Below are 25,906 nucleotides of genomic sequence, written 5' to 3' on the forward strand. Positions count from 1 at the left end.
AACCCGTCGCAAATATCGAATGTCTTTTACACACTCCCACGCCTGAATTTTGTTATCATACAATCCAGGTGCACGAATCCTGTTATGAACCAGTAAAGAAGCCTAAACCAACCTAGTTAAAACTCTTGAATTTTGGGAGAAGTTGATTACAGCTGAAATTTTAATGTACGCGCACAGTAATTGCCACCTGACTAATTGTTTTTTACTTATGACTCGTTTTGACATACACAACCTTTTAAATGTCATCTTGTTTGAAGTGAGTACCAGTGCATAACAAACTAAATTCAAATTATCTTCCAAAATGACGCTGCTGGGAAACCTTTCATATGAAAATGTGTGGCAGTTAAGGCTGATTTCTATATTATAATAGCTGTACCGGATCGTTTCGACAGCAATTGCTGAGACAAACCTCCGATCGTTGCGGAAGTACACTCGAATTTTTTTTTTTTTTTCTACAAGAATTGTTTTTGTAAGAATATCGAGCTGAAATTTGTTAAATTTTAAAAATATAGTTAAGAATAAACCCGGCGCTGAGATTCTGAAAAGATCATAATTTTGTTTGCAGAAAATTTGCAAGTACAATACAATCATATGCTTTTAACTAAACTGTATAAAAGTCTTCCTTTCTCTAGACGGCGAAACTAACAAAAACAGACAAACAAAAACAAAAAATCGGCCCTAGCCGTATGTTTGATGCTAATAAAATTTTTGAAAGAAGATATGTGTGTCATATCAGAAAAATAAGAATATTCAGCCTTGACAGGAAAAACAATAAGAGTGTAATAGCGATCGCAACGATCATGAGGAAACTAATGGCGGAGATTGTTACGTTCGTTACGATGAAAATATACCAGTGCAAGAGAGCAACATGATCATCTCTTGACCAGTGGGACTGTAAAGCGATCTTACTTTTCTTTACTTTTCTTTACTTTTCTGGAGCGTGGGCAACAATGTGTTGCCAATGGCAATAATAAAGTGCAAAGTGTAAAGTGTATATCTTTTTGAAAAATTGGAAATGTATGAGTAATGTTGTTGTTGTACGTTGTTGTTGTTGTTGTTGTTGTTGCTATTCCAAGAGCACGCGTTGGATATGAGATGGTAGATAGGGCCAACCAGTTGGCTATAATCATCTCAAATCCATCAAGCGCGAGTGGAATAATTGTTTTGTTAAAAACGCCCCCAAAATATAGAAAACTAAACTAAAATAAAAATAAAAATGCCCCAAACACGTACGCTTTTTATATTTGAAGAGCATGGTATAATGACTCATAGCCTCTGGTGGCTAAGCCAACTCTTGAATAGCATTATTCATTATTAACAAATTTGACCCTTTTCAGAGCATTTTAGCCTTATATTCAACTTTTCGGCAGTGTCGCGCATCGCATGAGTTTTTTTTGCTCATTCCTACTGAATTATTCATTATTACATGACTGTGTCTCACAAAGACTGGTAACTACCGAATTTACGAATTTGATCGGCTGAAATCGATATTGATAGCAGTCTTGATTTTCCCATCTAGACCGGTGATGTTTTCGGGCGAAAAAGTTGCAAACTAAAATGCAAATATACTGACTATTTTCTCCTAACAATATTTATTTATGCAAGTGCCAAAAAGCCCGATGAGAAAAAAAAGTAAAGAGGACGAGCAAACTTTGGCAGAATTAAGTTCGGCTCATCGCAGTTTGCACGCAAAATGTCAGTTAGTACAAACCAGTTACATTAAATAAATTAAATTTTTCTTGTTTGCCATATAATAACCATCTTATTAACCGAGCTTAGTCAGTCTGTATGGGAGAATCTTGACCTCGATCGTGTGTACAGACCTCACTGTGTTCGGTCTGTACTCACGACCTCGATCAAGATTCTCCCATATAGACCTCCTGCTCGGTTAGCAAGAGCTAAATAATGATCCAGTTTTTAATAACAGGCCATATTCGTATTCGACTTGTAATGAATACTCCTGAGGGGAAATATCATTAAAAAGAGATAAATATCATTTGCATTTGAAAAGACTCCCTCATTAAACTCAGTTGCAAGCTAGTTCCAGTCTAATACTGAGAATACGAATATAGTCTATTTTAACGATGTAATATTAAATTCATACAAAGGTAACTTAGAGGAAGCAAATGCATATTGCTTTCTATGCTTACACCTTTCTTTCATGCGTAAACGAAACAGATCGCCATGGTAATAAACGCTCTCCAATGAAAGTTTACGCATTCCCATGTAGCGAGAATAAACGTATACAGTGAAATATATACATAGGCTTTATTCTGCTTCTTACATACAAAAAAATTATTATGAAAAAATTTCAGTTTCGATTCACTTGTAGCCTAGAGGGTGTGTTGTTTACCAAGATTGTTATCATGTTGAACAACAACGTTAAGGGCCGCAGTAAAGCACGCATTAATGTTACGACTTTAATTTTCTGGACACCTGTAAGTTTGAAAGTGTGCAAGTCAGCATATTGTTTAAATAATTTTAATTATTTCTCCGTTATATGTGAATATTATATTACATATACGAAGACCAAGTAAAGCATTACTTACTTAAAAAATATATTGCCTTATTGTCTATCGGTCAGACCAGAGGAATGACATGAACCATTTCTCCATTTAAAGCTGCTTGCGTGCATTGAAAGGAATTACTGATCACTCTATGCCTCAAGCAAGATGATTAATAATTTAAATATTCCCTGAAGATAGAAGTCATTATCCTCTGTCATTATCTTCCATTTCTAATGACAGTCATGTTTAAAGGCAACCCTTGAAGCCAGCCTGATGTCTTCACTGGAATTACCTGATCGAATCTTGGCAGTTGTTGCCATTGAGACAAGCGTGTGTGTTGCCCTCAACATCGTAAGCATCCTGGGAAATACCCTGGTTTGTTTAGCAATTTACAAAAATCGTAAACTACGATCAACTACCAATCTGTTTATCGTCGCTTTAGCAGCCAGCGATCTGTTGTGTGCTACAGTTGAAATGCCGTTAGCTTCAGCCGTGTTAATTACTGGAAAATGGCAATTCAGCGACGCCTTGTGCGAGCTTCAAGGTTTTGTTGACGTGTTCGCTACGTATGCTACTCCAGCAACAATGGGTTTGACGGCGTTTAACAGATATATGAGAATTGTCAAGACACACCACTACAACAAGATGTTTTCACCTCGCAGATCCAAGATCTGGTTGAGTGGTGTATGGCTTTCTCTTGCTTTATATTTGCTGATAGGTCGAGTAACAAACTGGAATAGGTTTGAATTTATTCCCGGTTACGCAGTTTGCAGCGTGGTTTTTACAACAATCGAAAGAAAAGGCGCACATTACTTTGTCGTGTTTGGCTTGTTTTCTCTCTTGCCGTTTTTCGTCGCTTGCTTTAGTTACTACAAAGTTTTTGCCCAACTCCGTCATCATAAGCCGTCGTTCAACACCGTTATTAGACGCACGGGGAGAATGATTTCCGTGAGGGAGATCAACATCAGTCGGACACTGTCGTATGTGGCTGCTGGCTTTCTCTTTTGCTGGATACCACTTTGGGCGTTTGCGTTTTGGAAGCGTTTGTCTCCAGAGACAGCTCCCAGAGTTGTGGAGTTGTTAGTTACCCTTATGTTGTTTTTGAGCGCTTCAATCAATCCGTTTATTTACATTAGCACAAGTCATGCTTTCCGAGGGGAATTGAACAAATTACTGTGTCGGTGGAAAGTGACAAGAATTGCACCTGAAGTCACTGATCCTGTGGCTAGAAAAAAAGCAGTTGGCAATGGAGAGGGAAAACAACAAGGCGAAATAAATGTTTAGTCCTGGGAATCAGCTGAATTAGACAACGGCTTTGTCTATAGGTTTATTCAACTAAACGGCCTTGTCTATAAGTTTATTCAAATAAAGGGTTTTGTCTGTAAATAAGTTTATTCAAATAAACAGGTGGAGAGAAACTTGGACTAAATGTATCGAATTAACAGGACATTTTGGATTCCATTCAGGTACTCTGTCAATGAAAACAATGAAAATATTCATGTTGTGGGTGCCTTTGGACTGGCAGGTGAATCGAATCTGTTTCAAGAATGGCAGTCTAATCACGAGCTTTAAGCCAATATAATCATTACAAGTGATTATATTTTGGATTCCAAATAATATTACTATTACTGAATATAATAACTACAAGTGATTATATGAAAGATCATACGTTTGAACTGCGGAGAAACTGCGCTGGTATCGCAGACGTCATGGCTCGAATCCCCGCGTTCAGGCCTGAATTTTTTTCAGGTTTTAATTTCAGGACTGCTTGAGTTGTGTATATAACTACGATGATCAATCATGTCTTAATGTAATCACTGCTAAACAAATCAGTTTCAACGGACCCGACTCATAAACGGCCATCGACTGACAAACACTTTTACTTGACTCTGCATAAAGATGATTTACTAACAACAGTTCTTATCAGAACTACCTAACACTCATATAATCACAGTAGATGAACTACTGATACTCCTGACTTAAAGCATTCACTTTCCTACAGATTTCTGTCAAGTTTATCAGTGCCTTTGTTATTTTATGTACACGCCAGTTAACAATTACTAATTCAGTGTTGTTCAGACACGACACGGTGACTCGCTTGGGCCCATTTAAAGCCTGGAACTTATTTTCTTCAATACGCCTCTGTTGTCCAATTTCCACTCCTCAGGGGCAGATACAGGATTTCTCGTAGGAGGGGGTGCACCACTAAGGAATAGCATAACTGACTGATGACGTAAACAGATTTTAAATTTTTTTTTACCAGGTCATCTCAATCTCGCGGGGGCGGGGGAGGGGGCAAGGTTGCGCACCCCAGCAACCTCCCCCTATATCCGCCCCTACTCCTACAGGCGGTTCGTATCGTGGATGAATAAGATAAGGTAGCTTATCGAGTACACACTCCCTATTCGATGATGCTCACTGCATCTGCCTCTTGCACAACCAATCACGGTTTATTCCTAGCGTTAGCAGGCTGACTTTCTCGAATCTGATGAGTTTTGCGATCCTGCGTCGAACTTGTAAATGATTAAGTAAGTAGGTAGTGATGAGTCAGTTTTTTTTCTTATTCCTTCCTAAATGCTTTTCAATTTCCCTTTAACATATCACTGTTTATGCTTCATTAACAATTTTAGCCAGTTCTACTGAATTACATTATATTACAGACAACAGAACGCTTGACCGTTTTCCATAACCAAATCTCGATCGTAATCTAAGATCTTTGATTTTGATGTGTAATGTAGCTCCTTTAATTACCCCGAACTCGAACGTAAACTGAAAGAATGGTATGGACGAGAAGGTTGAATTGGGTTGAGTTCTTTGTAAGTGCCGCACCATAGTTTCCCCGTTCCAATCCTTCTCGTCTATAGCGTTTCGCCTCATAATCCCCGCCTGATTTCAACAGAAAAAAAAACTGCCAGCAGTCTCACTTGCACGGTCAAGCTTCGCAAATCTTCAGGTTCCTGGCGAGATAGTCCCTGTTCCTCTACAGCAGAGTATGCGACGGAGTTCTTTTCGAAAGAGTCGGTTAGTTCCAGAATAAATGAAGGGGTTGATGGTACAGCTGACGAATATGATGTAAGTGTCAATTAAGGGAACTATTCTTGGATCTGGTTTCGGGAAAAATCGGGTCGTTAGACCAGTAGCCCATCTCGGAATCCAGCACAATACAAAACCTGCCATTACAAAAGCAAGAGATTTGCTTAATTTGATTTCCTGGACTGATACTGTCTCGATTATTAACGGTAGTCTGTTGAAACGAAGGAGCCACAGCTAATTATGTGATCGAATGCTCTTAAAAACTTTACAATAACTGAAAACAGCCACAGACATCGGGAAAACAAAGTACACGGACACGACCAAGCCGTAATGAATCGCTTTCCTTTGCTCAGTATAGTGCTCAACACTGCATGCAGCAAAACCAGACACAAATTCGTATTTCTGCCAATTTGTTACACGCGCGATAATGAAGTATAGAGCGAGGAACAGACAAACACAAACCAGCCATAACTTGGAGAGGCGTGCTGAAAAGATTTTCTTGTAATAGTCTGTCTTCTTTATTCGAATGTATCTGTTGAAAGCCGCGAGTCCCATGATTGCTGGAGGACAAGAAGCGGCGAAGACATCGACAAAGCCTTGAATCTGACAAACGGCATTGCCGAAAACCCATCTTCCCGTTATTAAAGTGGAGAGTGTTAGAGGCATTTCCCTTGTGGCACAAAGAAGATCGCAGACGGCCAGGGCAATGATGTATATGCTTGTTGTGGATCGAAGTCTAGCATTTTTATAAACTGCTGCGCAAACAAGGATATTTCCTACAAGGCTGAAAAAGGGAATGACTGCGCAAATCGTCGATTCCAAAACAGCGATTGAGAGATTTCGCTCTGAAAGAGAAAAGTTTGCCATGTTGAAGACAAATCATGAGTCCAGGTGCTCAGCTAGCGTGAGAGCCTCAGCACAGCTCCAAATATATGTTACAATTAATTTTGTCTTTTGCGTGATTGTGTTTCCGCCCCCGGCTTTTCAACGAATCGACAACCACTGTGATAGCTTTTTGTTTCTGATTATCTTACTCTAACGTTCCATTAGCATCAGGCCCTCCATTTGTTAATTTTTCGTTTGCCATCGTTTGTCCGCGAAAAAAAGAGCGAAAACAAAAGGATACGTTTTAGGGCGAAATGCTTCATTTGAAAACACTTTTTCTTGCTTATGAACAGTTTAAGGTAAAATATATCCTCCTTGGATGTTTCCATGTGTTGACACGAAAAAGTGACAGCTGTTAGCTTCAGGACAAAACATTTTCCAATGGTTTCTGACGTGGTTGGATTTTAATACATTTTTTTTAAATAATTGACTTATTTTGCCACTCACTTTATCGTCAAACCGAGCTGGAATTTTGTTATTATATAATCCAGGTACATGAATCATGTTATGAACCAGTAAACCAAACTAGTTAAAACTCTTAAATTTGGGAGAAGTTGATTACAGCTGAAATTTTAATGAGCGCGCACAATAATTACCACCTGACTAATTTGTGTTTATTTATGACTCGTTTTGACATGCACAACCTTTTAAATGCCATCTTCTTTGACGTGAGTACCAGTGTATAACAAACTGAATTCAAATTATCTTCCAAAATGACGCTGCTGGGAAACCTTTCATATGAAAATGTGTGGCGGTTGAGGCTCGTACGTATACTATGCTACCTGATCGTTTCGACAGCAATTGCTGAGACAAACCTCCGATCGTTGCTGAAATACACTGTTTTTTTTTTTTTTTCCCTACAAGAATATTTTTTTATAAGAATATCGAGCTGAAATTTGTAAAATTTAAAAAATATAGTTAAGAATAAACCCCGGGGCTGAGATTCTGAAAAGATTACAATTTTGTTTGTTGAAAATTTGCAAGTACAATACAATCATATGCTTTTAACTTAAAACTGTATAAATATCTTCCTTTCTATAGACGGCGAGACTAACAAAAAAAAAGCAATAAAAACAGCCCTAGCCGTATGTTCGATGCTAACAACATTTCTGGGAGGAGATATATGTGTATCGTATCAGAAAAATAAGCCTGGTCCAGAAAAAAAATAAGAGTGTAGTGGCGATCATAAGGAAACTATTAACGGAGATTGTTTCGTTCGTTACGATGAAAAATATACCACTGCAAGAGAGCAAGATGGGTCACCTCTTGACCAATGGGATTGTAAAGTGATCTTACTGTTGGATGCAGCCCCTGTCAGGCAATCAACTTTTTTATTCTGTAGCGATCGTGGAGCTCATATCGAAACAGTTGTGCGGATAGTAACAGTAGAAAGGCTCTTATTGGCGCATTTAAAATTCACCACGCAAATAACGTACATCAGGTGGCGAAAACGACATGAAATTCTGGTGCCCCCTTTGAAAAATCCTGGCTACGCCCCTGAGTTTTTAATAACAGGCCATATTCGTATTCTCGACTAGCTTGTAATGAAAGCTCGCGTGAGGGAATATCATTAAAAAAAGAGATAAATATCATTTGCATTTGAAAAGACTCCTCGCGTTAGCCTCAGTTGCAAGCTAGTTCCAGTCCAATATAGGGATTATGAATATGTCCTATTTTAACGATGTAATATTCAATTCATACGAACGAAACTCCAAGGAAGCAAATGCATATTGTTTTCTATGCTTACATCTTTCTGTCTGTTAGTGCGCAAGGTGTCTCCATGGGGTAATCATTTATGGCGTTGTGCGCGCAAGTGTTACGTTTTGAATGCTGTTTTTGCATTCGCTTTCTCACCTAGTCCTTTCAAACTTATTACATGTAATAAGCAATGATTAAATAGGGGATTTAGTCGGTGAAATCTTCCAAAATTTTTACATCACATCGCTTCCAGTGGGATACGAATTTTAAACACGAAAAAAGTAGGGTTTGTAAAGGCAGTTTTTTCGATATTTTCAAATTCATGTCTTTTACCGCTGCAAAAAATCTGGTCTTATACATTTCCCTGAAAAACGATCTCCGACTAAAGTAAAATATTTACTACCAATCTGCCAAATTTAACGGAATTTCACCGAAGGAGCGCCACACACGCGCTGAGGTTCACATTGACGCAATCAACTACGCTACCAAGTACACGACCAAAAGAAGGCAAAATTTTGCTACTATGACGAAATCAAGTTTAATGAACCCGTACTTAAACCAGGAACACCAAAATAGCAGCATATCGCTAACCACTGACTGTTAACGTCTTCCAGCTAAAAAACTAGCTGTTATCTGTCGAAAATTGTACTGAAATCCAACTGTAAACATGTACCTGCAGATGGCGTTGTGCGCGCGCAAAACAAGTGCGAAATACGCAAATGTTTTACTTACTGGGGAGGCGACAGGAAAAAATGTAACGGGCACTGTAAGAGTTTTAAAAAAGATCAATAACTTTAAAAGACGCGCGGTTACCCCCACATTTTATTTTATGAAATGGAAGTGGCAAGCCTATTCAACACGTGATTAGTTTCTGGTTGTGAGGAAAAGGTATTTAGACTGTATTTTGGCTGAACCAGTGGAAGGCTGTCAAAGACGCTAAAAGAGCTGTTGCAATGATTTTGTTATTAAAAACATACCAAATTGTTTTTTTATGTTACCATTTACCATGCAGTTTTAAGACCTTTATAAATGCGTTTGCTTTTCTGCTTGTAAAGGCGAATTCGAAGGAAATCTGTGAAGAAATATCCTTTCCTTCTTTTTTCAGAAAATACTGATGTCAGCATTTTTGTTGAGATTCAAGGCTAATTATCTCGAAAAAATGCGTGGCTACCCCAATTTTTCTTTGTGGATTCCAATAGCCGTTGCAAAGGTCTACTTTTTCCGCGTGGTTTTTGCCTGGCGCAAAAACCTTTGTATTTAGTAGGCACCGTCCTTAAAACGCTCTCCAAAGTTTACACATTCCATGTTTCAGAAATAAATGCATGCAGTAACCACTCCCCCCCCCCCACCCTCTCCCTCCTCCCTTGACGAATACATTTGTATCAAGTAAGTCCGACTCGTACCCAGGAATCCCGGTTGTTAGATATTTTGACGTTTATGATTCCTTTACTGTTCTCGGACTCCTCTTCGGACCAGTCATGATATGGGAGGGAACAAGAGGAGGAGTGGGTGGGGGGAGGTGGGTAAGTTTCGTAAAAATGGGTCTGGGATTGTTCTTAAAATGTTCGCTTTGTCGTATCTGTTCCATCTGAACGATAGTTTTAAACAAGCCCTACAGCAAATTAAAACTATATATAGAAACACATTTCGATTGTCATGCAAAAGATTAATTATGAGTTCGACAAGTGTCACTTGTTAGGACACAGTAATGTCAATGTATCATCGTTTGTCTCCACTATTTACTGCTACTCTGCACCAGGCGGTGTGGCTGTCTATAACGCGTCACCTTATGTAGCACAATGGTCGGTGGCGATTCCACATTAATTTCATGGAAATAATCTGCAATTCAAACTCATTTTCATAACGTAAGAGGGTTTGTACTGAGTCTCATCCTCAAACAGAGGCAAAGACGGGACTAGTATTAAAAAGTCTTGCATCAATAATATTATTTTTCATAAAGCACCAGTTGATATGCCAAATGTAAATTACGGTAACCTTGCGTCAATTAGCCGAGCCTCTCTCAGGCGTTCAGTCGCGGCAAGAATTTGAAAAGGCAACAATTACCGGTCATTTTTGTGTTTGGAAAAAGTTCGTCGTTTTCTTCAAAACGTTTCTTGTCCATACGAAAACGCAAAGCCGGCGTTTTCAAATTCCTCCGGTTTGAACAGCGTTTTCGAAATGCTCCGTTTTCGTGACGGATTAGTGTGGACGGTGGGCCTAACCGTACAAATATAAATTTAGGGACCTTAATCAACCGTAGGAAAAAAGATGGCGGCTGTGCATTTTACCATAATGCCTTGCAAACCTAACACAACCTACGAGGCACAAAGAAAGTCATTTTTTTACTATTTTTTTCCCTGTACTTAGGACATTGAGTAGCCTAGGTTTGAAGATTTCAAAACGTTTCTGTGCGTTTTAATGAACGTTGTTAAGGTTTTCATGTGCTAAGAATTATGGGTAAATGTACCAGTCGCCATCTTTTTTCCTACGGTGGATTACGCATATACGACGGCAACGGCTAGGAAAGCGCCTAGTAAAAAATGTGTTTCTATTTTACTTTGGAATTTGTTTTTGATTTAGATCTATTCGGTGTGTTTGTCGGCATTAAAACTTGCCCCTGTTGAATATGCTACTAATGTGCTCAGTTCCAAATAGAAATACGAAAAATTAGCCGTTGTGGTTCACGTTGTCCAGACGACGCAGAATTTGGTCATTTCACGTTGCTGTTTTGCAGAGCACGGCAGAGAAATGTACCAAGAATTATAACGCACGTGCACAACCACTGTTTTGCTCATCAAACCTTTTGTTTTTGTAACGTTTTCGTTGCCGTTGCCGTTGCCGTTGCCGTTGCCGTCGTGTTTTGCGTAAGGTCCCTAAAATGTTTTATATAATATGCACCAGTACAGTTGATATGCCAAATGTAAATTACGGTAACCGCACGTCAATTAGCCGAGCCTCTTTCAGACATTCAGTCGCGGCAGGAATTTGAAAACGTAACAATTACCGGTCATTTTTGTGTTTGAAAAAAGCTCAGTCATGATTATCGTAAGTTCACCGTTTCTTCAAAATATTCATACGAAAACGCAAAGCCGGCGTTTTCAAATTCCTCCGGTTGGAACAGCGTTTTCGAAAAGATCCGTTTTCGTGACGGATTAGTGTGGGCGGTAGGGCTAACCGTAGAAATAAGGCTGGGTTTTTACATTTTTCCGGAGTAGTGTAGCCTCCTCCGCAGCCGTTATCAGGGTCGTCACGCAACGCTTCTCCCCGACTAACGACCGTTAGTGGGGGAGAAGCGTTGCGTGACGACCCTAATAACGGCTGCGGAGGGGACTAGGAGTAGTGTGGCGAGGCCTTAGCTGGCGCAGCACGAAAAGATGGCGGAGCGACTAACTAAACGCCTGGTAAAGCAATTAAATTAATTAAATCTGTCACCAGTTAGTTCTTGAGTGGCAACTGTTAAATAGTGAGATATAGGCTTTACTCTGCCCCTTATATTCAAAAATTAATATGAAAAAATTTCAATTTCGATTCACTTGTAGCCTAGATGGTGTGTTCTTTACAAAGGTTGCTATCATGTTGAACAACTTTTAGGGCTGCAGTAAAGCACGCATTAATTTTACGATTTTAATTATCTGGACACCTGCAAGTTTGAAAATATACGAGTCATCATCAGGCGGTGTTGGACACGGTTCACGTGACAGTAATCGACCAATCATATGTCGTCTCAGCCGGCGCAATGGCGGACACATTTTTCGTTGCGAATGGAGAGTAGGTTGTTGTTTCTCGACCGATTTCTGCACTCATCGTGAGAATCAAACGAACCCTTTCTAGGAGCTGCTAGTGTAATATCTAGATCAGTTATTTGCCAAGCCTCAAGTGCAGGTAAGCAATTTTTGCATCAGAACTAGTCAATGGAAATCATGCTATGTTGAAAACGTTTGTTTACCACACGCGAATGACATGGATATTCTTTTGGTCGTTTGCGGGCTAAGAGGGATCAGTATTGTGAATTATTTTTGCGTGAAACTCTAGGTCGAGAGAAACTTTAAGAAAAGTCCGGCGGGCCCAGGCGGGCCCCGCCGTTTTAACGGTCAAAATCGGACTTGAAGTTGGGGCATTTCCCTTGGGGTAACCCGAAAACACTGACCCCCGGTCCGCGGACCCAGGGACCGGTCCACGGACTACCCCCCAAAATACTACGGACCACCCTCCCCAAAATAGAATAAAAATAAGGAAAAAATATTTCACTGATGGGTTGTCTAATAGATAATTCATATCGGCGAAATTTTGAGTGCTACACTGTGCAAATGAAATTAACATTAACAATATGAAGCTTGGAACGACTTCACGAATCTACGCGAGAATGGGCTGAACAAAATGGCAGAGGGGAAATAGCACAAATTTCGAGGATTCCCAGAGGCTTCCCGGAGGCGTCCTGGAGGCTTCCCAGTCTTTCATATACTGTATGGCCACGGTAAAGGAAGTGGCAATGTGTAATGATATAACTTGCGCCGGAGCCTGAACCCAAGAATGTTACATTTGCACACTGTCACGTTGGAAATTTTGCCGACACAAGTAATCGATTAGACAACCATTAAGTGAAATATTTGTTTCTTATTTTCATTCTATTTTGGGAGGTGTTCTGTAGAGGGGGTCCGTAGGGGTAGTCCGTGGACCGGTCCATAGGTAGTCCGCAGACCCGGTCCGTAGTGGGAGTCCGCGGACAAGGGGTCAGTGTTTTCGGGTTACCCTTTCCCTTGATTTGTCAGATGTTCGCGGTATTTCGCGGGACTGATTGTGTGATTTCTACCCTTGTTTTAAGAGTATAATTTTGTGGCTCGGCTTGTTCCTTTTACATGTTAATGTTTTCGTGCTATGTTTTTTTGTAGTGCGTAGGTCATCCGTTTGTTTGGCCGATGTTCAAGATTTTTGGGTGGGTAACCCGAAAACACTGAGCCCCGGTCCGCGGACCCCCACTACGGACCGGGTCCGCGGACTCCCTATGGACCAGTCCATGGACTACCCCTACGGACCCCCTCTACGGACCACCCTAAAATAGTGTAAAAATGATAAATAAAGATTTCACTTACGGGTTTTGCAATAGATTCAGACTTGTGTCGGTGATTTTTCGATTAACAGAAGTCTGTTACATTTGTACGCTGTGCAAATGTAACAGACTTCGGTTTTTAACACCCCAACCCTCCCCCAACCCCCCCCCCCCAAAAAAAAAAATACCTAAAAGCTTTTTTCAGCGTAAGGAGATGCCGATAGTAAGAAGGAAAGTTCTTACCTTCCATTCGTGGCTCAATCATGCTATGGAAGATATATTTTTAGGTCGTTGATTGTTGTTTGTATCTGTTATTCCGCTGAGCAAATTGTGAAGCCTGGAACGTGTTCATGAACCCACGGGAAAATGGGCTGAACAAAATGGCAGAGGGGAAAGAACAAAAATTTCGAGGCTTCCCGGAGGCTTCCCTGTACGCGACTTTCGTATACTTTATGGCCACAGCAAAAGAAATGGCAATGTGTAATGATTTAAATTGCACCCGAGCCTGAATACAGGTCTGATACATTTGCACAATGTAACGTTCGAAATTTCACCATCACGAATAATCTATTAGACAACCCGTGACTGAAATATTTATTTATTATTTTTATTATATTTTGGGGGGTGGTCCGTAGAGGGGGTCCGTAGAGGGAGTCCGTGGACCGGTCCATAGGGAGTCCGCGGACCCGGTCCGTAGTGGGGTCCGCGGACCGGGGGTCAGTGTTTTCGGGTTACCAGTTTTGGATCCTGCTTTGGATGCTAGTCCATTAAAGATATCATTTAATTTAGAGTGAATTTTCACTTTCAAGATCACTGCCTGTCTTGAATTGTTATCTCAACAGAAATTTACTATTCTTGGATCGGATGTTATTGTTCAGTCATCTATGGCTGATTATCTTTGATCTCCCACTTCTTTATGCCTGTTTTCCTTTGAATGTTGGTAGTAGTGAGAGACTATACATCAATAAATAATAAGTGTTTCATGTGTATAGCTACGCATAATTGTCAACCCAGAACCAGCCAATGTGTTTGAAGCAAATGCTGAATTACCAGCTGGTATGTTAAAAGACTATGGGCTTGGAATTAACTTTGCTATATTTCCCAATAACTAAATTTATCCACTTACACCGTAGTGATCAAACAAGGAAAGCTACAGCATGGTGCTGTTTAGGATATCAAATTTAGACTAGAATAGACCAAAACAGAATACATTATGATATAATGCAAGTGACTACTTAGAAAGCTGCATGGCAATCCCAAGTTTTAAGAGCCACTGCAAGTGTTCAATATAGTGCATCTGCTTGTATTTTAAAATGTTGTTACAATTTACTTATCGCAGTCAAAACATCTCACTATAGATGATCTAGGATACAACTACATGCTAGGTTATTCTGGATTCAGTTGTCACAGTCATTACGAGTCAACACGAGGAAGTGCTGTGGAGACTGTTTTTGGCAAAATATTCAACAGCCAATGTAGAAAATGTTAATATCAGTACATGACCATTGTGTTGTTGACCACAGGACTTGCAGTGAATAATAAATTTTAAACTGACAGATATTTCAAATGACCTGCATAGCACTGCTCTGGGTAAAGAGCTCCCTTTAGTTTACACAACTTACTTTGAACCTGAAACTTCAGCAGAGGTGTGATATGAGGATATGCAATGAAGGCAGGTCAGGACCATGAGCTATTCATTCATTGCCAATTGACCCTGCCTATCATTCACAATCTTTCATTTAAATAATTTATAAGTGAACTTAATGTTAGCCGCTGTTTCCAGAATATGGTTTTTGTACTATTTTGCAGGTTTTTTGTTGTGCTTGTCAGTACTTTGCAAATATTCAGTTTAAAAAGCATACTTTGGAATTGAATTATTATTTGCAAGTAAATATAAGTCAGTTTTTTTTACATCTCCCATCTGTAATTTTAGTTGCAACCACTTTAAATAGCATGAGGTATATTATTTGTCCAAAGCGTTCATTTCATGTAACTCAACCAGGCCTACTTTCCATTGAGCCCGATTTTCCCTTTTACATGGCCAGCCACATCTACTGAGAACCCAGGAATGGGACACTTGGAGCAGATACACTCTCATCAGTTTGAACATTGATATTGCCAGTGGCAATGTCTGAGGCAAAGTCATTTGCCTTTTACTTTAAATACATTCAATGAAGTTGAGCAAGACCAAAATCGTGTTATCCCATTGTCTACAAAATAGATCCACACAGTACATATTTAATCTTGAATTTGTAAGCTAGTTGAACAAGAATTTGCTGGAAGTGTGACCTGGTACAGGGGACGAATACAATTACTTTTTACCACTTACATTGAAGCAAAACATACCCTATTTCTCCCATTAAGCTTCTAGCTTCTTAATTCCATTTATTGCAAATTATTTTTGTTATTTTGAAAGAGCCAAAGCTCATTAGCAAGCTGTTTATGATTCCTTTTGGTTAATAAGGAAATACAGCGTGCGAAACTCGATTAATCAATCTTTACAGAAGTTTTTAAGGACCGTACATGGCTTTGATTCCGAATTATTCACCCTTTTCTTCGTAAGTTTTACTAACCTCGGCTCTCTTATCGTCCAACGAAACCATAATATCTGTCAACAACCATGTTGTTGGCCAGCGATACACTGATACACTTTATATACAAGTCTAGATGCCTAAGAAGGAAAGTGCCGAGGGTAGGTTCAATTCCGGCAAGTTAAGATCGAATTCGAAGAGGTCAGAAACGGAAATAATTTATCTTTCAACCGTAAAGATTCGACGAACCGCGAAGCTTCGACTCCAAAAATCATCTGTTCAGCACTGAAAATGGTGGCTTTGTGAATCGAGCAGAAGTCATCGGAACATTTCATATGGATGTCATTCCAGATTTCTTTCAGCATCGGATGCGAACGAAGCTCCTATAAGTCATATTTCCACATCACCATCAGCGCATGGAGATGTTTGCCATTCAGCGATGAGATGAAAATGAGCTCCAGGGAAAATTTATCCCGGCATGCTTTGCGAGTCGTGTCCAACACCGCCTGAGTCATCATATTGTTTAAATAATTTTAATTTTATACCTGTCATATATCAATATTAAAGATACGCAGACCAAGTAAAGCATTACTCCCTTAAAAAATTGCCTTATTGTCTATCGGTCAGACCAGAGGAATGACATGAACTCTTCCTCCATTTAAAGCTGCTTCCGTGCATTGCAAGGAATTACTGATCATTCTGTGCCTCAAGCAAGATGATTAATAATTTAAATATTCCCTGAAGATAGAAGTCATTATCCCTGGTCATTATCTTCCATTTCTAATGACAGTCATGTTTAAAGGCAACCCTTGAAGCCAGCCTGATGTCTTCACTGGAATTACCTGATCGAATCTTGGCAGTTGTTGCCATTGAGACAAGCGTGTGTGTTGCCCTCAACATCGTAAGCATCCTGGGAAATACCCTGGTTTGTTTAGCAATTTACAAAAATCGTAAACTACGATCAACTACCAATCTGTTTATCGTCGCTTTAGCAGCCAGCGATCTGTTGTGTGCTACAGCTGAAATGCCGTTAGCTTCAGCCGTGTTAATCACTGGAAAATGGCAATTCAGTGACGCCTTGTGCGAGCTTCAAGGTTTTGTTGACGTGTTCGCTACGTATGTTACTCCCGCCACAATGGGTTTGACGGCGTTTAACAGATACATGAGAATTGTCAAGACACAGCACTACAACAAGATGTTTTCACCTCGCAGATCCAAGATCTGGTTGAGTGGTGTATGGCTTTCTCTTGCTTTATATTTGCTGATAGGTCGTGTGACAAACTGGAATAGGTTTGAATTTATTCCCGGTTACGCAGTTTGCAGCGTGGTTTTTACAACAACCGAAAGAAAAGGCGCACATTACTTTGTCGTGTTTGGCTTGTTTTCTCTCTTGCCGTTTTTTGTCGCTTGCTTTAGTTACTACAAAGTTTTTACTAAACTCCGTCAGCATAAGCTTCAAGTAGTTCCGTCGTTGAACAGCGTTACTCGACGCACGGGAAGAGTGATTTCCGTGAGGGAGATCAACATTAATCGGACACTGTCGTATGTGGCTGCTGGCTTTCTGTTTTGCTGGATACCACTTTGGGCGTTCGTGTTTTGGAAGCGTTCATTTCCGGACACAGTTCCAAGAGTTGTAGAGTTGTTAGTTACCCTTATGTTATTTTTGAGCGCTTCAATCAACCCGTTTATTTACATTACCACAAGTCATACTTTCCGAGGGGAATTGAACAAATTACTGTGTTGGTGGAAAGTGACAAGAATTGCACCCAAAGTCACTGATTCTGTGGCTAGAAAAAACGAAGTTGGCAATGGAGAGGAAAAACCGCAACAAGGCGAAATGAATGTTTAGTCCTGGGTATCAGCTGAATTAGACAACGGCTTTGTCTATAGGTTTAATGAAATAAGCGGCCTTGTCTATAAGTTTATTCAAATAAACAGGTGGAGAGAAAATTGGACTAAAAGTATCGAATTAACAGGACGTTTTGGATTTCACGTAGGTACTCTGTCAATGAAGAGAATGAAAATATTCATGTTGTGCGTGTCTTTGGACTGGCAGGTGAATCTGTTTCAAGACTGTCTAAGCAGTCTAATCACCAGCTTTAAAGGCCAATATAATCACTACAAGAGATTATATTTTGGATTCTAAATAATATCACTATTACTGAATATGATAACTGCAAGTGATTATCTAAAAGATTATATATTTGAACTGGGGAGAAACTGCACCGGTATCGCAGAGGTCATGGGTTCGAATCCCGTTCTGGCAGGCCTGAATGTTTTTTTCAGGCTTTAATTTCACAACTGCTTAAGTTGCGTCTATAACTGCGATGATCAATCATGTCTTAATATAATCACTGCTAAACAAATCAGTTTCAAGGGACCAGACTTATAAATGGCCATCGACTGACAAACACTTGCACTTGCAGGCCTGTCAATACAGGCTTCATACAGGCCTGTCAATACAGTTTTACACGTCTCTCACAAATGTTCTTGTCAGTTTAATCGCCCCCAGAGGCCGGCGGATGTACTTTACCGAAGCATTCTCTCAGCACGCCTGAGAATTTCATTGATCGTCGCCTACGGTATCGCTGCTGAACGACTGGCATTCACAGCAGGGTTCGAAGCAGTGTTGGAGAACGAAGGGAAAAGCCTGGATGCTCCACTTAGTAATTCGGACATCCTACCTTTGGTGCCTTCGTTTATATTTACTGACAATACATCTAAAAACAAAATGGCCCCCGATGATAAACATGTGACCTACACGCGTGACCCTGGCCGAGCTCGCCCCAGGAAGATTAAATAGAATTTCGCAGTTTAAATCAAATACAAATACGTAAGTTTACATACAATTTTGAAAGTTTAAATTTAATTAATTAAATAGATAAAAAGGATTAAATCAAACTGAAGAAATTCAAAGAAATAATGCAATAAGGTTTAAAAAACATTTTAAAAGTTTAAATTTAAATGGATAAAAAGATTAAATAAAAAAAATGAACTAGTATCCGAATATATTTAAACTAGTAGTAATCAGAGATTATGAGAGTGCGTTCGACGCTCTCACTGTAATATATAATTATACATCTTAAATGAATGATTTCACTAGCTGACTTTCAACCTTTGTCTATTGCTAAAATCAACATTTTTCAGCAGCAACCGAGGTTTTACAGTCAGATATGCATAGTGTCAAAGTCCACGCTAGTGAAGAGGTCACGATTTGTTGATACGTTGCGTGACGCTGCCAGTTTCTGTAGTCTCTCAAGTTTCATAGAATATTTAAATTACGTACATTATTCTAAGCTAGCATTTGCAGTCGCGTGCTCGTTTCGCGACTAATTCGAGTATTTCCCCTGATGAATAAAGTAGTCTTATGGATCTTGCCTTCAGAGTACTTTTCCACCGATTCCAAACAATAAAATTTCGACCGGATAAAGACTGAGCTATCTGTCGCGACTGGAACTAATCAACAAATGCAATCCAAATGTAGCTGTTCCCACAGTTATCATCCCAAAGCCAAGTCGTGTTAATAAAAAGGGACAGTTCCCTCAGATTACGATAACTGCTGCCGTCGAAGCGTTTAAATTCTTCAAAATCTAACGCTGAGAGCACATAATAGCGAGGCGTACGGCGACTGAATGGAAAGAAGTCAAAAAAAGATCCATCGGAAAGACGAGCTCACATGGCCTGCTCACATGTTCGCCACATGTCTTATCACATGTCTTAGCATTAAACGGTACCAGTTTACTGGCCGTGACATGCCCCTGCAAAAATCAAGCGGGGTGGCCATTTTGGTGTCCTTACAGGAATGTGGTTTTTTCGGCTTAGAACCGTGCACAGGGAGACCAACTCTGAAAAGCCACAGGTCAAAATTAGGTTTGCGGTCCACTTCGTCGAACGCAATAAGTTTAGAAAGAATTTGTTTTTAATTTAAATAAATTTTGGACATGAAGTTGAAATTTAATTTAAGAAAACTTATTATTCTTAGCGATTTTTACTTTCTATTACTTTCTTAAATGCACATTTTTAATTATTAAGATTAGTACAGATCATTTTGGCGAATTGTACAGCGCCTAGAGCAGGCATGGATAGGCGCTATATAAATATTTATTTATTATTATTATTATTATATAAGTTTAAATCAAATATAAATCAACAAGGATTAAATATTGCTACATATGGGCAGGCATAATAGGCTCAGATTTTCCTAGTTAAAAGTGAACAACAAGTTAAACACGTATTTAGTAAATATGGCTTCCTTTCACGAAAATATGCAAAATTAATTTTATACAGCGTAACGACACGGGACTCGCTTGGGCCCATTTAAAGTCTGGAACTTAATTTCCTTCAATACGCCTCTGTCGTTCAATTTACACTCTTCAGGGCCGGATCCAGGATTTTTCTTAGGAGAGGGTGCACCACTAAGGAATGGCGTAACTGACTGGTGAGGTAAACAAATTTAAAACTTTTTTTTTTTGGCAGAATACCAGTTGTATTAGAAAGCCTCAGGTCATCTCATGGTGGGAGGGGGGTTGCACATCCCCTACACCCTCCCCCTGGTTCCATCCTTACTCTTACAGGCGGTTCATATCGTAGATGAATCAAATAAGGTAGCTTATCGAGTACACACTTCCAATTCGATGATGCTCACTCTAACTGCTTCTTGCACAACCAATCATGGTTTATTCCTAGCGTTACTTTCTCGAATCCGATAATGAGTTTTGCGATCCTGTGACGAGCTTGTAAACAATTAAGTAAATAGGTAGCGATGAGTCAACTTTTTTTCCTATTCCTTGCTAAATGCTTTTAAATGTCCCTTTAACATATCCTTGTTTAAGCTTCATTGACAATTTTAGCCAGTTCTACTGAATTACATTACATTACAGACCAACAGTATGCTTGACCGTTTTCTATAACCAAATCTCTATCGTAATCTAACATCTTTGATTTTGATGTGCAGTTGTCAACACAGTGCAAAGTTTACATTTGTGTGTATTCTTTCTTGACTTATTTTATCTATTTTATAATTCATATTTGTCGTTGCTTCCTCCAGCCGATAAGTTAGCTTCACCTCAGTAAAGTTCGAGCCAGACATAAAGTTGTCTTTCCTCGACGCTCAGGTTTGCCCCACGTTCTTTGCTCTCCCCACTCAGTTGGTTTAGTAACCTTTCATCATAGTCTTTATCTCGCTTCTTCCAATGCATCCCAGTGTTCTTTAATCGTCTTAGTTCTCCTCAAAAGGGTCCAAGCTCATGCGCAACTGAATCAGTAAACACGACAGGATTCTGGGTAATGACTGATATCGCCTGACGAGAGCTTCGAGCAGCTTCCTTGCAGCAAAGCTGCATGTTCAGTGTAAATTCCGCTAGATAGCTAGTAGATTGCCCTTGGGTCCGATGAGTGTTAAAGGAGCTCAGTCACGGTATTTTGAGTTATTTTGTCCTTGCACAAAATTACCTTTAAATTGAAGGAAACCTGAAAATAAAAGTTTACTAAAGTAGAAAAACATCTAAAAGATTATAAAAAACCCTAAAGAAACAAGAGTGGTTAAGAATGGAGAAGACTGACACGAATTACGAACGACGAACTTGAAATGCTGAACCATAATGTAGCTCCTCTAATTCCCCGCAAACTCGAACGTAAACTGAAAGAGTGGTATGGACGAGAAGGTTGAATTGGGTTGTGTTCTTTGTATAAGTGCCGCACCTTTGTTTCTCGATTCCAATCCCTCTCGTCTATAGAGTTTCGCCTCCCTGCCTGATTTCAAAAGAAAAAAAAACTGTCTGCAGTCTGACTCCCCCGTCTAACTTGCACGGTCAAGCTGCGCACGTCTTTAGGTTATTGGGGAGATAGTCCCTATTCCTCTAAAGCAGAGTATGCGACGGAGCTCTTTTCGAAAGAGTCGGTTCGTTCCGGAATAAATGAATGGGTTGATGGTACAGCTGACGAATATGAAGTACGTGTCAATTAAGGGAACAATTCTTGGAACTGGTTTCGGCAAAAATCGAGTCGTTAGACCAGTAGCCCATCTCGGAATCCAGCAGAATACAAAACCTGCCATCACAAAAGCAAGAGATTTGCTTAATTTGATTTCCTGGACTGAAACTGTATCTTGATTATTAGCGGTAGTCTGTTGAAACGAAGGAGCCACAGCTAAATTATGTGATCGAATGCTCTTAAAAACTTTATAATAACTGAAAACAGCCACAGACATCGGAAAAACAAAGTACACGGACACGACCAAACCATAATGAATGGCTTTTCTTTGCTCAGTATAGTGCTCAACACTGCATGCAGCAAAACCAGACACAAATTCGTATTTCTGCCAATTTGTTACACGCGCGATAATGAGGTATAGAGCGAGGAACAGACAAACGCAAACCAGCCATAACTTGGAGAGGCGTGGTGAAGAGATTTTCTTGTAATAGCTTGTCTTGTTTATTCGAATGTATCTGTTGAAAGCCGCGAGTCCCATGATTGCTGGAGGACAAGAAGCGGCGAAGACATCGACAAAGCCTTGAATCTGACAAACGGCATTGCCGAAAACCCACTTTCCAGTTATTAAAGTGGAGAGTGTTAGAGGCATTTCCATCGTGGCACAAAGAAGATCGCAGACGGCCAGGGCAATGATGTATATGCTTGTTGTGGATCGAAATCTAGCACTTTTATAAACTGCCGCGCAAACAAGGATATTTCCTAAAAGGCTGAAAAAGAGAATGACTGCGCAAATCGTCGATTCCAAAACAGCGATTGCAAGATTTCGCTCTGAAAGAGAAAAGTTTGCCATGTCGAAGACAAATCATGAGTCCAGGTGCTCAGCTAGCGTGAGAGCCTCAGCACAGTTGCAAATACAGTTGTATATGTTACAATTAATTTTCTCTTTTGTGTGATTGTGTTTCCGCCCCCGGCTTTTCAACGAATTGACAACCACTGTGATAGCTTTTTGTTTCTGACTATCTTACTTTACGGTTCCATTAGCATCGGGCCCTCCATTTGTTAATTTTTCGTTTGCCATTGTTTGTCCGCTAAAAAAAGAGTGAAAAAAAAGGATACCTTTTAGGGCGCAATGTTTCATTTGAAAACACTTTTCCTTACTTATGAATCTTTAAGGTAAAATATATCCTCCCAGGATGTTTCCATGTGGCGTGCACAATTTTCTATGACAAAATTAGAAAATTGAGTTTGGCATCTCTTGATCGAGAGAATTGACGAGGATTGAATGTTAAACAGTTCTCATTTAAAGCTAAGGAATAAGTTGATATTCGGTTAAGCATTAAGAAGAAAAGTGTCATGAATGTTACATAATAAAGTGCCTAAATAGTTCTGTATGTAAACCGACAAGAAGCGGAGTGAATGGATATTATTGTTCCTCAAATATTAATCAGTAGTTACTTATCTTGAATTTAAATTTAGCTGTAACTTCTCAGTTCTGAACGCTCACTTCTCAAGAAGTATGTTGATACATAAGAAACTTCAAGTCAAAGATATGATTTATGTTTTCCAATAATGCGTTTTATTGTCATGGTTACCACCGCAGTTTGCGTGTTATTTCTTGCTAAGCTAAGCATGACTTCCATTGTGTACTTTTTTTAACACGTCTTGTGAGGAATAATGCTTAAGTACAGGCAGAAACGATGCAGAAGGGATCATTAGGTCTCACAATAAAGAAATGCTTTTAACAATTTTGGTAGTCAAACAAAAGAAGAGCTTCTTTGACAGAATTTACATTTTAATCCAAAGGGTGACTTTACTTTTGAAACACCTGGCATGAAAGACATTTAAAAACTATCAATATCTTGTCGTTTGACACAAGCAGCCGCTTGTTTGAAATCGTGTAACAATATTTATAAACTAAAAGTAACGAGGTAAAGTAAAAAGGTGAAGTAAAAGTAACGAGGGTTACAAGCGAATTACCACAACATTCATTCAGGAGTAGCCCGTCATGCTACTAACCCATGCCAACCTATGGTCATGAATTTCACTCATGCGTAAAATAAAAATCTAAAAAAATTCAGGAATAAAGAACACGGAGGGAGGGAGGGAGGGACGGACGGACGGACGGACGGACGGAGGGAGGGAGGGAGGGAGGGAGGGAGGGAGGGATGGATGAATGAATGGATCGATTTATTTATTTATTTTTATTTTATTTATTTAACATTTCTTTATACACGGTTAAAAATCATCAGGTAATACTAATATTTAAAAATTAATACTAATAAACTACTAATAAACAGTCCATGCTAAATACTAATTAATAAAAATTGAAGTAGTAAATCCTAATTTAAATATTAAACTAGTCCTGTTTTCCATGAATGTCGTGTCTAACTTTGCTTTTAAATTGATTAAAGGATTTTATCATCCTGAGATTGCAGGGAAGGCTGTTCCAGAGAGTTGTACCACTGTAACTAAAGCTATTTTTCATATAGTTAGTTCGTGGATGAGGTACAACCAGTTTGTTTTCGGAATCCCTTAAAGAATAGCGCATTCCACTACGTTTTAGAAATTTAGATGATAGGTATTCAGGAACCAAGCCATTTAAAGATTTATATACCATTAAGGCTTTCTGAATTTGACGCTGGGTACACGATGTATCGATAAATGGATCTATGGCTGGATCGCTGGACGGACGAACGGATGGATAGTGATAACGGACTCTTTTTTGCGGCCCAAGTGAAACGCTCTCATGCAAAGTTGGTCACCCCAATAACCGAGTTCCGCTTTACGCGAGAACAACATCTTGTCAATGAACCACTCGTTTATTTGACAATGAAAAACTATAGACACACAATTTAGAGTGTTGAGAAATCGATCATCTTGCCGGGTATAGCGAGCTAAAACTCAAAGTCAAGAATAAAAGCTCAAATAATTCAAGACGATTCTGGCTTTAGCAGGTTTATTCTACTTCGGGTGAAAGACTAAAAAAACCTACACCTAAAATAACATGAATTTAGTACGCATTTAAAAATATGACCCTTATATATAGTTCGATTCTAGCCCGGACTACTTTCAATTAAAAGTGAGGCAAATTGTAAAGACCTTGTTAAATCGTTCCAGACTCGGATGCCTATATAAGGCGATTGTTGTGAAGTCATTGTTTACATTTTTCCTCAGTCAGCGTACAACTATGCGTCATGTAAGGCATCATGAACTATCAACCACAGGCCAAAAGGAAAGTTGGACGGCCAAGGAACGACTGAAAGCGGTCCATATTGCAGTTGTTGGAAAGAGCTGGCTACTCCCTGGGAGAGCCAAAGCATTGGCAAAGAACCGTGTTGGTTGGAGGGTACTAGTGGACGCCCTACCCTCCCCCGGATAATGATGACGATGAAGGCATCGTGATAGATATGAATTTCAACTGTTCTTTTAATAAAATGTTTGGCTCTTTGGGTGTGATATTGAAGGAAATTTGACTTTCAGAAAATGCACAATTCTGGGTTGCAACGGCTAATGAATCGGGCACGCATTTTTTGTAAAATGTTGGGTATCTAACACAACGACAAACAAAGTATTTAAGTATAGTATATAATGCATCAGACCCAAAATGTCTTGGGACAGTTAATCATGCCATAACTTTTCAATATTCAGAGCTGATACATTTGAAGCTTCATCAGAAACTGAATCGTTATCATAATAAAGCAATTATTTTAATGGCGGAGATTCCCCTACAAACTATAAAAAAAGATCGCCCAACTCTAGCATAATACTGACGAAGGAGTAATAACTGAAATAATGTCCTTATAGGAACTTCTGCTATAATCCTTTTCGAGATTAACTTTCCTTATTTGCATTATAATGTAATCCAAGATGTATGTGAGGCAATTTCGGGCAATTTTATAATTTCTGTCCTAAATTGCCCGCCATCCACATTGCATTATATTGAAATGGAAATGAAAAGTGTTAATTGTCTCAGGAGCAATTCATTGGAAGAACAAAAAATCAAATCAGATGCCGGTATCTTGGAATAACTAGTCCGACTAGAGCGATTTTTAATTGAGTGTCGTGAAAACAAAAGCAAACCAGTTTCTCACCAATTAGACTACTCAGCCAATCTCAAACCGTGGAAAAACCAAATCCAAGACCAAAGTAATTGCCTGATTACCCTCGACACTCAATTGAAAACCGTTCTAAAGGCGTTGAAATATAAATACCTGGCCTTACAAATTATCAATCGGTTAATTTCCAACATCATTCACCAGGTTACTGCTCCATAA

The 25,906-nt window shown here is 39.4% G+C and overlaps 4 protein-coding genes and 1 pseudogene across 4 annotated transcripts in view; 2 read left to right on the forward strand and 3 right to left on the reverse strand.

Annotated features, from left to right (window-relative positions):
• The first annotated feature begins 2,481 nt into the window (after positions 1 to 2,481).
• Positions 2,482 to 18,645, forward strand: LOC145498427 (histamine H2 receptor-like). The gene is made up of 2 exons (XM_081478359.1): positions 2,482 to 3,862; positions 17,592 to 18,645. Exon 1 carries the CDS (start codon positions 2,781 to 2,783, stop codon positions 3,789 to 3,791), a length of 1,011 nt encoding a protein of 336 aa, XP_081334485.1. The 5' UTR covers positions 2,482 to 2,780; the 3' UTR covers positions 3,792 to 3,862; positions 17,592 to 18,645.
• On the reverse strand, positions 5,457 to 6,407 carry LOC145497463 (beta-1 adrenergic receptor-like; annotated as a pseudogene).
• Positions 16,480 to 17,593, forward strand: LOC145498426 (histamine H2 receptor-like). The gene has a single exon (XM_081478358.1). The coding sequence runs from the start codon at positions 16,525 to 16,527 to the stop codon at positions 17,548 to 17,550; it is 1,026 nt and encodes a 341-aa protein (XP_081334484.1). The 5' UTR covers positions 16,480 to 16,524; the 3' UTR covers positions 17,551 to 17,593.
• A 1,402-nt stretch (positions 18,646 to 20,047) lies between the features above and the next one.
• On the reverse strand, positions 20,048 to 22,924 carry LOC145498428 (histamine H2 receptor-like). The gene has a single exon (XM_081478360.1). It carries the CDS (start codon positions 22,480 to 22,482, stop codon positions 21,529 to 21,531), a length of 954 nt encoding a protein of 317 aa, XP_081334486.1. The 5' UTR covers positions 22,483 to 22,924; the 3' UTR covers positions 20,048 to 21,528.
• A 1,361-nt stretch (positions 22,925 to 24,285) lies between these two features.
• LOC145498425 (uncharacterized) overlaps positions 24,286 to 25,906 on the reverse strand; it is a 5,315-nt gene continuing 3,694 nt past the window's right edge. Inside the window, exon 1 of the mRNA XM_081478357.1 lies at positions 24,286 to 25,906. This exon is cut by the window's right edge and continues 3,694 nt beyond it. The gene's annotated coding sequence lies outside the window, so the exon portion shown is untranslated.

Source organism: Orbicella franksi, chromosome 9 (genome assembly GCF_964199315.1).
Source record: "Orbicella franksi chromosome 9, jaOrbFran1.1, whole genome shotgun sequence".
NCBI classification, from domain to species: Eukaryota; Metazoa; Cnidaria; class Anthozoa; order Scleractinia; family Merulinidae; genus Orbicella; species Orbicella franksi.